Source organism: Misgurnus anguillicaudatus, chromosome 18 (genome assembly GCF_027580225.2).
Source record: "Misgurnus anguillicaudatus chromosome 18, ASM2758022v2, whole genome shotgun sequence".
In the NCBI taxonomy this organism is placed as follows: Eukaryota; Metazoa; Chordata; class Actinopteri; order Cypriniformes; family Cobitidae; genus Misgurnus; species Misgurnus anguillicaudatus.
The window spans coordinates 30794195-30809704 of NC_073354.2; the positions used below are offsets into that span (position 1 = coordinate 30794195).

The following is a 15510-nucleotide window of genomic DNA, read 5'->3' on the forward strand; positions in this document are numbered from 1 at the left end:
GTGCATTCCAATTAATTTCAAAGCAACTGCAGTTGGTTTGTTTTGATTTAAACCTTCATAACTTAAAAAATACAGCTAAGTAGCACCATAAAACAAAATAATAACATGATAACATAATAATAAACATGTTTTGACAAAAATCTTAAAAAAATGGATTTATCTCGTTTTGCAATGAAACTCTTCAAATGCATCTTATTTAAGAATTTTTTAGATATTTTTACTGAAAACAAGACAAAAATACTAAGAATTTTTTTCTTGAAAATCATTTTTTGCAGTGTTGGTGCTTAAATTTGACTATATCTGGGTAAAACAAGACACTAGACACATGGATAAAAGCATCAAGTAAATAACTGCAGTAAATAATGACTAAGATGAGGATAAAACATTATGCATGTAAAGAGAAGTGCAGTATTTAGACACCCAGGTGAAAAAAGTACACTTCCATAATGCACTTAAAGTGCTATTTTCACATACAAATTTTGTACTTAATATAAGTACAAATAATAATCATGAGAACATCTAAGTGTACTCATTTGCGCTATTTTGAGACACTATGAATAGGAACTAAAATGTGCTAAAAATGTATTCAAAATGTATTTAGTTTCCACTTTGTATGAAAGATGAGTTCAGGTTTACTACAGGTGATAACTAAAAAAAAAATTTTTTAATAAAGAGATAGAATGTTAAAAGCACATTTTAGTTTATATTCATGGTGTCTCAAAATATCATAGATAAGTACACTTAGATTAACTTAAGAAGTACTAAAGAATAATTTTTTTGTATATTAAGTACAAAATTAGTGTGCGAAAATAGAGCACTTTATGAGAGTGTACTACATTTTCCATCTGGGAGACAGTTAAGCAGATTAGTAAAGATGTCAATGTTAAAGATTACACTGTTATTGTATTAAATAACATTTGCTTTAATTCTTAGTCAAACCTTAGTCAAAGATAAAGACAGCCTGTGAAGATTAAATTAGGCTTATTAAGCAATTTATATAAATGACATTTACTTTCAGGTTAATTATCAGTAAGCAAAGATGTTGAATCATTTCCAAACTGCTCAAGACACAAGACTGCAGGCAATTAAACAAATTTTAGGATCTACCTAATTTACATATACGTTTATTATTACATATAAACACCTAAAAAAATCAAGGGGCAACACTGCACAACATTTTTTTTACATTAAAATATGTACATTTTAATAAATCAACTTCTCCTCTAAAGGATCACACACAGAAAGAGAGAGAGAGAGAGCTTTTTTTAAATAGAGTGAGAGACAGAATGAAATACTCATAACGGTGACATTGCCAAGATTGTTGAACCAATAACACGCTTGGCTAAACTTCCTCATAAGTCACCTTGAGGTTCTTATTCAAAGTAAATGAACTGGGTTGACTGCCACACAGCATTCAGCTATATAACATACCAATAGCATCTATATGAATATCATCTCAGCTAGACAAGATCATTGCCTTTATGTTATAAAACAAATATATTGCATGTATAAAAGTCTTAATTTTTCAGAGTTATAATAAACAATAACTTTGTGGTAAAGTACAAACCGATGCAGAGGCATTAACTATACATGCGTTTTTACATATATGTTACCATATAGGTTAAAAGTCTCCAGTCACTCATCTATTTATTTTTTTCCCCATTTTAAAATAATAATGAACAAAACTATGAATAACACAAATGTAACATTATAGCATCTTTAAAGTGGTCACCTTTTGTACTCATTTTGCATTTTAACAGTAATCTATTGAAGGAATTTCCAACAATGCTGCGCTTTTATTGGCTGATTTTTTTACTATTTAGTCACAAACATCAAAACATTTAAACCAATTAAATAACCGTAAACATTTAAACAGTGTCACCAATTGTATGTTTTTCCCATGCATGTATTTTTAAATGTTGTAAATTACTAAAGTTGTGACATCATATTAATTTATGATTATCATATTCAAATCATAAAAAATATATTACACTTTACTGAAAAAATGTGTCATAATATGTAACACAGGTGTCACTGGGACAGAAACCTTTCTGAAAGTAAATATTAAGACTATTTTAAAGGGTAATGCCCCAGTGACAGCTGAATTTTGACCACTTCTAACAGCGTAAACAAAAATTTTATTTAAAAAAATATTTTTAAACAGATTACTTAAGTTGAAAAAATAAAAAAGAAGCCAATATAAGCCCATAATAGATGTTAAATTTTTTCAACATTTTCCCAAGGTGAGATCCTAAGAAGCTGCTTGATAAAGTGGTGTGATTTTGCGAACAAATGTGTGAATTGAATATGATTTTAACACTTTTGGGCAAAGGGGACTACTTTGAAGATCCTAAAATATAACATAGTACTGACGTATTTTGGATGTTTTTAGTTACAACATAATTTACATAGTTACGTTTAAGTCATTCTATGGTTTTGATAAGCTAACTATTATTCTGGGCAAATATTAAAAAATTATCACCCATTCTAGAGCAAAAAGTTTTAACAGTTGAATGTTACGCTTGATTTATTACTGACTTCTGAGAGAAGTTTAATGTGCCAGATCAAATTTGCGTATAAAAACGAAAATTCAACTTGACATTCCTCACTCTTGCTCAAAATGGTAAAACATGGAGAACTCTCTGAAAAGGAAAGAGTCCACATTAAATCACTTCATCATGCTGGATGATCTTTAAGATGGATGGACAGGTGGTCTAATAAATCAGTTAAGCACTGTATACAAATATATATATGTGACCCTGTCCCTGGACTACAAAACCAGTCACAAGGGTATATTTGAAGAGTTTCGTTGCAAAACGAGATAAATCCGTTTTTAACATTTTTGTCAAAACATGTTTATTATTATGTTTTCATTATGATAAGGCATTTAACATTTTTTTATAGTAAATATATCAAAAATGTATTTATCATTAGTAATTTGTGTTGCTAAGGACTTCATTTGGATAACTTTAAAGGCGATTTTCTCAAAATTTGAATTTTTTGCAACCTCAAATTACAGATTATCAGGTGGTTGTGTATCGGCCACATGCTGTCCAACAGGCCACATATCAATGGAAAGCTAATTTTTTCCGCTTTCTGATATATCAATCTCAATTTTAGGTTTTGTGACATATTGTATCACTTTACCACCTATTGCTATACACGGTTTGTTATTTAGTTTTTATGTGTACAAAAGAGGCTAAAAAATGAGAACTCTCAGAGATGCTGCAGTTCACATGAACAACAAGCTTTATGAATATATCAAAGATGCAACATAACATAAAAGCTAACTGCTAATTTATTTATAAATATATTTCTTAACTCCCTCCACAACTCCATCAATGTGCTGTATTTGAACATCAATTAGATCACATTTGAGAAAAAAAGCTTGTCAGATCAAATCACTTGACAAACACGATTAATGAATCGACTTAATTGTGAATGTGTAAATGCATTACTTGAAATACAGGTGCCTTCTCGCATTGAAAACGTTTAATATGAACCAGTTTAAAGATAAATTGAAAGTGTGTGAGAGATTGCATGCATGTATGAGAGATTGTGTTTGTGTATTGATGTGTGTATGCCTTTATTTCATAAAAGATCTTAAATGCAAAGAATAAAGTGCTGTGAATCGGAGACAAGCCATTTTCTCTCTCTGATCCGCATTTATAATTTATTCAACCTTCATCAATGTTTTAAAGGAACTATTTTGTAGGTTCTTTTCTAACTCTGTCCTCTGTGTTTTCTCATCCCCCACCCAAATCCAGTTGAGCGTCATTCGGTGAAGAAGAAAGGTTAGTATTCAACTCTGTACTTTTTCAATTGACACTACAGCAGGGGTCTTCAACTCTTCGAGGGCCAGATTTTAAAATTGTAAATATGATGCGGGCCAAACTTTTACTCTTATTTTTACCTTTTACATATATATATATATATATATATATATATATATATATATATATATATATATATATATATATATATATATATATATACTTGCGTTGCTTTTGTTACTTTTTGTTATAGGTCATAAAAAGATTTTCAAAAAAGATGCACACTTCTTATATGCAGTATTTTGACTTTTAATTACTGAAAACTCATGTTTTCTTTTTTAATATTTTAAAAATAATTGCGGTTTAACTTTGAAAGAACCAAATGTTAATAGTTCAAGAGCTCTTAAAGGAATAGTCTACTCATTTTCAATAATAAATATTATATGTTATTACCTTAACTAAGAATTGATGATACATCCCTCTATCATCTGTGTGCGTGCACGTAAGCGCTGGAGCGCGCTGCGACGCTTCGATAGCATTTAGATTAGCCCCATTCATTCAATGGTACCATTTAGAGATAAAGTTAGAAGTGACCAAACACATCAACGTTCTTCCTATTTAAGACGAGTAGTTATACGAGCAAGTTTGGTGCTACAAAATAAAACGTAGCGCTTTTCTAAGCGGATTTAAAAGAGGAACTATATTTTATGGCGTAATAGCACTTTTGGGAGTACTTCGACTCCCCTGAAAAGTCCGCTCCCCTTCTCCCTCTCATAATGTGAGAGAGAGGGTGTTACTGCGCCGAGTCGAAGTACTCCCAAAAGTGCTATTACGCCATAAAATATAGTCCCTCTTTTAAATCCGCTTAGAAAAGCGCTACGTTTTATTTTGTACCACCAAACTTGCTCGTATAACTACTTGTCTTAAATAAAAAAAACGTTGATGTGTTTGGTCACTTATAACTTTATCTCTAAATGGTACCATTGAATGAATGGGGCTAAGCTAAATGCTATCGAAGCGTCGCAGCGCGCTCCAGCGCATACGTGCACGCACACAGATGATAGAGGGATGTATCAACAATTCTTAGTTAAGGTAATAACATATTTTAATATTGAAAATGAGTAGACTATTTCTTTAACACATATAGAGCTCTTAAACTTTGTTTGTTTATAAGTGTTTAACTTTCATAAATTTTACATTTCAAATATTCACAACATACAGTCAGTCTTCTCCTAATGACTTAAATTGCACTTCATGTTTTCTTTTTTAATAATTTAAAGATATATAGGCTTAACTGCCTTTTATTTGTACACTACATCCTGACACGTCGTATTTTTTACCTTGCACACATTGTTTTGACATGGAACACACTAAAATTCATCACTTCTGTTCAGCGTGTCCTGCAGTTTAGTCGCACAAGTTTATTATGCATCCAAAGCTCAAATTGGATCCGATAATTACGCACCCGCAGATGGTTGGCCCACGAAGCCCATTTCTGACTCTCTTTCCGGTTTTTCGGCCATCATTTTTCATGTACAGTGGAAAGGTAAAAGTAACCACGCTGATTTTAAATCAGACAAGGATGACCGGCAAGCCAGATAAAGATGATTGGGGGGCCGCATTTGGCACACACACACACACACACACACAATTTTATGTTAAAAGCATAATTCAAAAGCTGTCATTCTTAAATGTTTTTTAAGCCTGAGAGACAATCAGATATACAGACTTGCAAGGATTTTGCTAGGTGGTATAAAGTGCTAATTTTTTGTAAAATATAAATGTTTTTTGGAAAATTTGGGGGATAATATTATTGTTTTAACCCATGGATGGGTATTGGATAGAACCAATAGGGTTGCTTGCTGGGTTGTTGTTACCCATACATGGGATAAAACAACACAGCATTTCAGTTGAAACAACCCAACAGGTTTACTTATAACACAGTTCTGTTCGATATTTACCCAATAACATTATACTGGCTTTGTTAGGTCAACATAACAACAAGAGAGGATAGTAATCTAGCTTTTTTTTTATTTAACTTGAATGAATTAAGTTTACCTCAGATACTCTGAGCTTCCTCTCTCTCAGGCTTTACCTTCTGAGCTCAGGTTTTTTGAAACAGCATTTATTTTCTAGTTAACCGGAACAACGCTACTAAGGTGTCAAGTGATGTTTAGCACGCATAACGATATTCAAATAGACATTTTGGAAGTTAATACATTACTGCTGAACTAAATAAGTATGCAAATCTCCTCACTAAACGTTTCTCACATTAGGTCCGCATTAACTGGTGAAGCATTAGGGGAAACGTTTAAAAAGCAGCTATTAGTTCCCTTGGAGAAGATGGGAGATGAAACATTTTGTCTGACAGCAAATAAATAAAACACATTTTTGCAAAAAGCAAAAGTCATAAAATGTTGTGTACCACACTCTGGTAAAGGGCACTCTGGGTTATTTTTGACCCATGTTTGACCCAAAATCAAACAAGGATGTATATGGACAAATTAACATTGTTCAAGAAGTGAGCGCTTAAAAAAATGGTGCTTCACGCTGCTGTAGAAGAACAATTTTTGGCTGAATGGTTCCATAAATAACATTTAACTTATGTTTAACAGTTATGTTTCACAAAAGGTTTTTTATATTATACAACAGTAAAAAAGAAATGGTTATTCTATTGCATCACTGTGAAAAACCTTTTAAGCACCTTATTTTTAATGCTGCGTTCACACCAAACACGAATAGAGCATCTGGTGCGAATGATTTCAATGTTAAGTCAATGTAGAAAACGCGTTTATGCACGTCTGGAGGTCTCGCGGCGTGAACGAGACGTTTAGCGTGGCGGGGTAGACACGAATCCGCCTTATTCGGAAATGATGCAAATTGAGCGTTGCCGCGGGAAACGCGTAAATTAAAAAATCTGAACTTTTGCGAAAAATCGTGCCTCGTTAACCAATCGGGAGCTTGCTCTAGTAGTAATGTGATTACAGAAAGCGAGCAAAGACGCAGAATCCCCTCCCATTACGCAAATTTCTGCGTGAAAGTCTCGAATGACTAGAATTTCACGCACGGCTTTCATGCGCGAATGAAGCGAGTAAACTAACTGTGGGTTCACACCAGATGTGAGTTCAAAGATTTGCGCGAGTAGATTACATACAAAGTCAATGCAAGACGCGATCAGACACGTCCTCATGTGGGGCGATGCGAATGACGCAATATGGGCGGCGCATTTGCTGCGAAAACACGCGCTATTCGCCTCAAATATTCAACTCGGGTGAAAAATTTGCATGACACGAAGTTAAATCCTAGAACGAGTAACGCGATGCCCAGCGTTTGGTGTGTACGTAGCATTAATGTTCACGCGTCCAACTATGTGCGAATAGCGCGTTTTTGCTACCGCGTTTGGTGTGAATCCAGCAAGAGTGTATGTTATATTTTACACACATTCAAAAATGAATTCATCACAAGAACATAACATTCTTTGATCTTTCGACTTTATCTAACTTTACCAGCTAACTTCATCACAGTTGTGATATCCTGCTTTCTGTTTAAATAAGATCTTCTGTTCTTATTTCCTTAGGAGAATTTTTGCCAGCAAGGAAAAAAGGTTTGTGTCTTGACAAAGTGCATGATGGGATTGTATTCACTAGAGAATAAATAAACCATTAGCATAACAGATAACAGTTTGCTTGAGCCTGTAATTAACATATTTATATTACAGTTGCATTAGGAGGACAAGCGTCAGAGTATTTTATGGAGAATGGGCATTTTGCTTTCATTAAATGCATTTTTACATTTGGTGCCATTTGTAACCGTTTTCTTTTGTTTTCAAACACCAATTATGCCCTCCATGCTAATCAGTGTTGCAGAGAGCAGGGTGTATTTGTCCATTAACGTCTACATGAGATAATCATTAAATTCTCTCTAAATGGTAAAGCTACTGCATCTAAAAAATCATTACCAGGTTCCGCTAATGTAAATGCTTGTGAATAAAACATAATCCCTCCTATCTATTGCAAAAATGTATTTATATATAGTCTATCACATCATATTAACACATAGTGCAACTCTGCAATACTCATAAATTGAAGTGCCCTTTTTACCATAAAGGTAAAAGCAGATACAGAGATACTTAGGGGATGCAGATATTAGCTGTTTGTTCTTAAGACATAGGAAGTGTCACAGCAGGAGTATGCTGAACTGTAATTATCATTGTTAGAGGATTTGTCACACCCCGCAGTGTCCCAGAGACATCAAACACTGTTTTTTATTCAGCTATGCCCTGATTTAAAGCTACCGAATGTCTCAAAAACCCCATGAAATGAAGTTTTCTTTAAATAACACAGTTAGCCTATCTGCTTAAAGTTAATTTAGGCCACTTTTATGAGTACACTACAGTACACTTTTGAAAATAAAAGTCAACTTTTTTCAGGGAAGACCCATTTTTGTTCCCCCAAAAAAATTGTCAAAAGTTTCTTACAAATTCCTTTTACCACTACAAAAAAACCTTTTGGGAAACAGAAAGGTTCTGCGAATGGTTCTTTATTTGGCGAATGGTTCTTTATATATGTATTGAGTATACTGTACATGGCCTCAAAGCTGTCAGAAAAAAATGGTCACTGGGGTAGTACCCTTGAAAAGGTTCCTAATATGTAGGGGAGAACCGGGGCGAAAGTAACGCGGGACGAAAGTAACAAAGAGCCCTGATAACATTTGCATTCTAAACTATGACAGCATCTTTAGCACGCAACCCTTCACAGAGCTGACAAATATCACGTTATTTCCTCACCGTTTTGCGCATCTAGGTCCTTGAAGCTTTTTTCAACCATGATAAGTGAATTCCTAAAGCGGTCATTTTTTTCTTATAACGCATTGTGTTTTTGGTTTCGTGTGTTAAAGTACTGATCAATCTACAGATTATTTAGTGCTCTAACACATTCTACAGTTTGACTTCTCATAGTTTTTCAAAAATAAATGTAAATCGGGTGGAAATGTCTGGTATATCTGTCATGAATTATATTATTATAATTTAATTTAATTTTATAGTGTTTAAACTGTAAAAAAAAGTTTTATTTTCAACAACTCCAGTTGTCAGGTTGAAACAAACAAAAATTTTAAATGAAAATGTAATTTCATAATTTTTTGCAAATATAAATGACAAAATATGTAAAAAGTGTAACACAAAAATCTATCTTGTATTGTTGTTAACGGAACACGTTAAATCTCGTTATCCATTTACATCCCATATAAATATATATATATATATATATATATATATATATATATATATATATATATATATAACGTCAATAAATAAATATATATATATATATATATATATATATATATATATATATATATATATTCCAAGGGTTTTTTTCCTCCTAGGACTTTTTTCCCTCCTGGCTAAAAAGTCGGGAGGTTTCGCCTAGAGGGTTTTTCTACTTATATTGTCTGTCGATTTTTCTGTGTTTCCCCTGCTTCTTTTAATTTAAAGCTGCTTTGAAACAATTACCAATTGTGAAAAGCGCTGTATAAATAAATTTAACTGAATTGTTGTTATACTTTTGATCCACATGTGTGATACTTTTGTCCCTGCTGACGAAATTATACTGAAGTTGTTCTACATTTGTTCAAAATTTCATCTGGTATTAATAGACCACACTTGTGAGTTATTGACCACAGCAAAAATATATTTCAGTTTTTAAGTTTTTCTGGAAAATGGTACTTTCGCCCCTGCTCTCCCATACCATTTAAGGAAAGATATGTATACATTTGTTACCAATATGTACGTTTGAGGTACTAATATGCACACTTTGGTGGTACTAATATGTACCTTTTTACAAAGTTGTACTTTTTGAGTCCTTTGTATGCCCCAGTGACAGCTAGGGACCATTTAATGACCATTTGTCTGATTGTTTAACACAAACTAATTAAAAACCCAAAAAATCATATTTTGCTTTCCAAGTCTTTAAATCTAATAAAAATAATAATGATGATGACCAATGTAAGGTATTGCTATGAAGCTATAAGTGGTCTGCAGAGGTGTCACATTATTTGAAAAAGAGAAAGACACAACATTTGCATGTCTTGCAGTTATCTAACAGCATGCTGAGGGTATAATGTCATTGTCATAACTCATCAAACAATTCATATTTAGAGTAAAGGTACTGATTATTGATGGTTATGAGACAGGCTGTTAACACTGTTGTTTGTCTAAATGGTTACTATTGCATGAACCATGAAGAACTGTACAGAACACCCAGTGTGTGACGGTTTTGTATTATTTGCCTCAATGGAGTCCATTATGATACCGCAGAGTATTTCATATTCATTTATCATGCACTGAAAGTGCAAAGATACGCGTTTATTTAACATTTGCATATGTTATAGTTTTATTTGTAATAGCTATTTAACTATTTATATAAACATTAACAAATACATGCTGAGCATTTTACAATAATCAAATATAAAAAAATGTAAAAATGTAATTTTGTTATAATTACTTTCAACAGCACTATGTTAAGCAATCTTATAATGTAGTTTCAGCAATGCAGACCAGAAGGTTTGTACAGATGGAAGACGAGGAAGAAGAAGAAGAAGAGATGAAGGTTCATAAACAGAAGAAGACTGATAAGAAGAAAAAAGAGGTAAGGGTTGAAAAGGATGAGGAAGATGAAGAAGAGGAGGAAGAGGAAGAAGAAGAAGAGGTGAAGGTTCATAAACAGAAGAAGGCTGATAAGAAGAAAAAAGAGGTAAGGGTGGAAAAGGATGAGGAAGATGAAGAAGAGGATGAAGAAGAAGAAGTGAAGGTTCAGAAACAGAAGAAGACTCGTAAAAACAAAAAAGTAGAAAGAGTTGAAAAGGATGAGGAACCCGAAGACGAGGAGGAGGAAGAAGAAGAAGAGGTGAAGGTTCATAAACAGAAGAAGACTCATAAGAACAAAAAATTGGAAAGAGTTGAAAAGGATGAGGAACCCGAAGACGAGGAGGAGGAAGAAGAAGAAGAAGAAGAGCTGAAGGTTCATAAAAAGAAGAAGACTGATATAAAGACAAAAGTGGTAAGATTTGAAAAGGACAAGAAAGAGGAAAAAGAGGAGGAGGAAGAAGAGGGTTTGAAAGAGGAGGAGGAAGAAGAGGGTGAGAAAGAAGAAAAGGAGGAGGAGGAAGAAGAGAAGGGGGAAGGAGAGGATGAGAAAGAAGAGGAGGAAAAAGTGAAGGAGGAAGAATCTGCTGAGGTTGCTCAAGAAGAGGAAGATGAGGAAGCAGCAGAGAAAGATGTAAAAGTAAAGAAAGAAGAAAAGGAAGAGGAGGAGGAGGAAGAGGAAGAAAAGGAAACGGAAGAACAAGATGAGGAAAAGGAAAAAGGCGAAGAGGAGGAAACTGCAGCTTCAGCAGAACCTGATGCTGATGAGAAGATTCTTAAAACTGCTTCAAAAGATGAAACTAAAGATGATCTTATCTCTGACATCACGCCACCTTTGCCAACAGAGGAAGATGAGGATGAAACACCTGATGTGGCAGATATTTCTGTCCCCATAGACATCAAAGAAAGCTCAGATATCGCAGAGGACATAGATACTGATACAGATGATGAAAAACCTGAGGAGCCAGACCTTACAGATGATGATACTAAAGATGATGACCAAACTGAGGATAAAGAGTTTGATGCCGATGACATTGGTGATATCGGTTATGTGCTCGGTGCTGGTGCTATAGTCACTGATGTTGAAGCAGAAGAAACTGGTGAGGAATCTATAGATCTTAATGCTGATGGAGATAAAGCAATACTAACAACCGTAGAGGTGATTGATGCTAAAGCTGATGCAGTAGCTGACTCACAAGATGCTGCTGATGCAACTGCTGATCGCCATGACGATAAGATAGCTGAGGTGATAGCTGCTGCTGCTGACATAGAGCTTGAACTTGACATAGCTGACTCTGAGGATCAGGGTGATATAAGTACAGAAGTCGGTTTCAAAGTTGAAACTGATGTTGAACCAAAAGATGATGAGTTTAAAACTGAAGGGCAGGTAACTGATGGAGTCATTGAGGATGAGCAAGCTGATGATGCTAGGAAAGAGCAGGAGATAGATAGTGAGGATGATGATGATGATATCATAGTAACAGCACCTGTAGTTAGTTCCGAACCAGGTGGAGATGAGACAACATTGGGGGATGAAGAAGATGAGGAGCCTTCACCTGAGACAGGTTAGTTTTTGGAGAAAACAGTGTTTCATAATGCAGGAAATGATCCATCTTGTATGTAATCTGTAATATTACATATTAAAAACTTAAAAGTATTGGCCACACAGAATCTATGTTAGCAAAATATTGTGACTAATTTGATATATGCAATAGCTAGCCATGAATCTCAGTGTTTCACATACATTGATTTACTTATTGCGCACGCCACAGAATCAACACTGGCCGCCACGAATACATTTTTCATGATTCCCATTTACATTTATATTTTACTGTTTAAAAACGTCTTAAATTATTGTTGCAAGCGGCCAGCGCGCCCCATCCCTTTCTATAATGTTGCGTGCAGCCTGCGCGCCTCTCTCACACATAACAGTGAAAAGGTGGCGGTGTTTTCAATGTCCGTTCCTCCGTATACTTTCTTTTTCGCGTAAACGTCAACAGTCACAGATTTTACTGACAGAGAAGACGGCTGATCGAGTTTATCATGACTTTACAAAAAGTTAGCGTTAGTGTTTCCCACACACACCCGTTCTCTCCCTCTCTATGATGCGGTATGCCTGCGCACGTGTTTTGTAGTAACTTTGTGTAACAGTTACTATGTATTCTCTCATATTTCTGAATTTGCACAGATATGATTGCGCTATACGCGACAATAATACTCACATTTAAAATAAAAATGGGCTCATAACAAAACATTGATGAGCAACAGCAGTAAGGCTTCAATGTAAATGTATGGTGATTTTGTCAGACGATGTCGCGTTTATAAATCGGATTTTAGCAGCAGTTGGATTAAACACAAGGTGTTAATATAATGTGACAGATCAAAGAGTAGAAGTGAAACATATTTCAGGTGCCAACACTCGATCAAACGCAAACACGTCATCACCGCCACAAGTCTCTCAAAATCCTGTGGGAAACACTGAATCTACTATTCTCAAACTAGTTTAACACATTTTAAAGTATTTAAAGGGGACAGAGAATGAAAAAACATTTTTACCTTGTCTTTGTTGAATAATGGTAGTCTACCCACATTCACAAACATACAAAAAGTGCTAAACATGCTAAACATCTCAGTCTCATAGAAATTCCTCTTTTAGAAATGTCAGCCAGAAAACAGCCCAATCTGAAAAACTGATGCTTATCACATCACAGGCATCTCACTGCCCTTCCACTTTAAAATAATTGGCTTTTTTGAGTGGCAGCAAAGTCAGCCAATCAGTAATGAGATTGCAAGTTAAGCCAGTAGGGGGAGCCAAATAGGTGCAAAACCAGTTGTTTAAAATCCCCCACCCTAATAGAGCTATCTGAGAGAGGTTTTTAGGAAGCTTCTAAGGCATTACAGACCCAAACAAAAAAATTTTGTCTACATGTCACATCACAGAACAAGGATAAATACTCCGTTCAATCATTCTATGTCACCTTTAAAGCTATTTAGCAGATTTTGAAAAAAAATCCAAATAAGTCAACCAAATTTTCCCTGCATACAGTACCAACAGCCAGTCCCTCCAGAAAAACACGGAACACGGTTATGCAATCGCATGATTCAATGAAAATCAGCCAAAGTCTGCATATTTATGCGGGGCCGCATTTTTTAAATACGGCACACTTTCGCCACATAAATTGCAGATTTCTGCTCGCAAAATATGCTGGGCTTGCATGATTTTCCCCGCATTTTTGTAGCAAAAAGTCATATATGTCTTAGTAGAAAGTTGAAAATGTTGCATTTACTTCACACATGGGCAGCCATGTAAATTTTAGGAAGTGACGTAATTACGCGATGTGAACATCATTGAAAAGCTGCAAACTTTGCAAGTTTCCGCAATTTTGGCAAGTTCCTGCAATTTCATTGCATAAAATTGCATAAATATCCCGCATATTCCATCACATTTTTTAAGAAAACGTGCCACAAGATCAAAGATTTTGTCCGCAACAATCACAAAAAAACTCAGCGTTTTTCTGGAAGGACTGAACAGGGTAGAATAAGCAACATAACAGCAAACTATTCTCAGTTTTAACCAAGCACAATATACTTTCAGACATCATATAATGTCACAAAATGTTTCGATCATTTTTCAGCCATACCTCCTGTATATCTCCAAATACATTGCTAGGGTTTTTTTTAGAAAAAGGAGAAATTTGAGTACGTGATTGAAGTCTATTTCATGCTGAGTGGATCAAAGAGCAGCAGCTGGCGTGTTGCTGTCCAACTGTTATCAAAACGGTTAGAATCCATCCGAATATGCTTTCATGTCAGCTGTCACCAAGCAGTTGTCTCCAAAGAGGTCATTCAAGGGCATCAAAGGTCCAGATGACCAAGGAAAAGACAGAAAACAGATTAAGCTGAAGATGCACTCGAAACCCACAAAAACTAAAGAAGGTCTTTTTCAGGCTAGAAATAGTCAAAAAAAATCTCTAGAGAATGAAAGTATTAATTTTTAATATATATTTAAGGGTTTTGCTATTAGCATTTATTTAATTTTTGTAAGCTATAATGCTAATACACCTTAGTGTAAATATACAGTTAAAATTGTTCAACAGTGACCCTAATCCACATCTTCCGTTGCTTTTAAAATGCTTTTTGCTAATCATAGTTAAACATGTAGGTCGGCTTGACTAACTTTAGTCATTAGTTACTAATTTAGTTTAGCTGATTTTGCTAAAAGATCACTTTGTGCCAAGCTAATCATTCTTATTGTCTCTTTATGGCAGTGCCGACTTGTTAATGACAATTTGATCTTCATTATCCAGAAACCTTCATGAATGGGTTTTCTTTTCTTTCAAAGACCTAAAAACACAAATGGAGGAGGAAGCAGAGGAAAGGAAAGAAGGTGCCAAGGAAGAGGAAATAGCAGAGAAAGCACCAGAACCAGAACCGGCTCCTACAGGTAACAAACATGAGGGGCTTTGCTGGTGTTTCGTAAAAAGTGGAGGTTTGAGTGAACACATCCGTGAAGTGTTTGAGAGGGTTGTGCAGAGCCTTAGGCCTCTGTCTTTGATCTCTAAAGACTTTTACATGGTAAATATCTACTCCATAACATCATAAAGGTGCTCTTATGTAGCTATTTACCAATATACGTGGTGTTTCTGCACTCGGTTGCTGTAAAGACGGCATAAAAAATATACATTTTCCACACCAATTTTAATGAAACGGAACCTACACTACTACAAAAGGGCTTCAACGGTTCTTCAAAGTGATCCCCAAAGAACCATTTAGTCAAAAGATCCTTCTTTCTCCTCATTATAGTATAAAGAAAATGTTTCCATGGTAAAAACATTTTGAGAAACTGAAAGGTTCTGCGTATGTCAGGTTCTTTGAGGAACCATACAGCCAAAAATGGTTCTTCTATGGTATTGTGTAGCACCTTAATTATTTTAACATACTTCCTGTATCTCAAAAGGTTTGAAAGGAAACTCATTTACTTCCAAACTTTCATTTCCAAGCATTGTTTAGGCATTAATGAATGACACAATTTAAGGCCATGTTTACATTAAAGCGTTTATGTTTTAAAACGCATTACTTTTGCCAAGTTTACAC

At 34.7% G+C, this 15510-nt stretch overlaps 1 protein-coding gene across 20 annotated transcripts in view; it reads left to right on the forward strand.

The window, feature by feature from the left end:
* The window catches only part of trdn (triadin), a 68443-nt gene that overhangs the window by 25198 nt on the left and 27735 nt on the right, over window positions 1-15510 (forward strand). For 17 of the 20 annotated variants that reach the window (XM_073856295.1, XM_073856296.1, XM_073856300.1 and 14 more), the window contains 4 exons: window positions 3768-3794; window positions 7351-7377; window positions 10314-11981; window positions 14759-14860. In XM_073856295.1, coding sequence (XP_073712396.1) covers window positions 3768-3794; window positions 7351-7377; window positions 10314-11981; window positions 14759-14860 — 1824 coding nt within the window. Of the gene's footprint in view, window positions 1-3767; window positions 3795-7350; window positions 7378-10311; window positions 11982-14758; window positions 14861-15510 lie in introns of all 20 variants that reach the window. The other 3 variants (XM_073856307.1, XM_073856314.1, XM_073856315.1) reach the window with 3 other exon arrangements.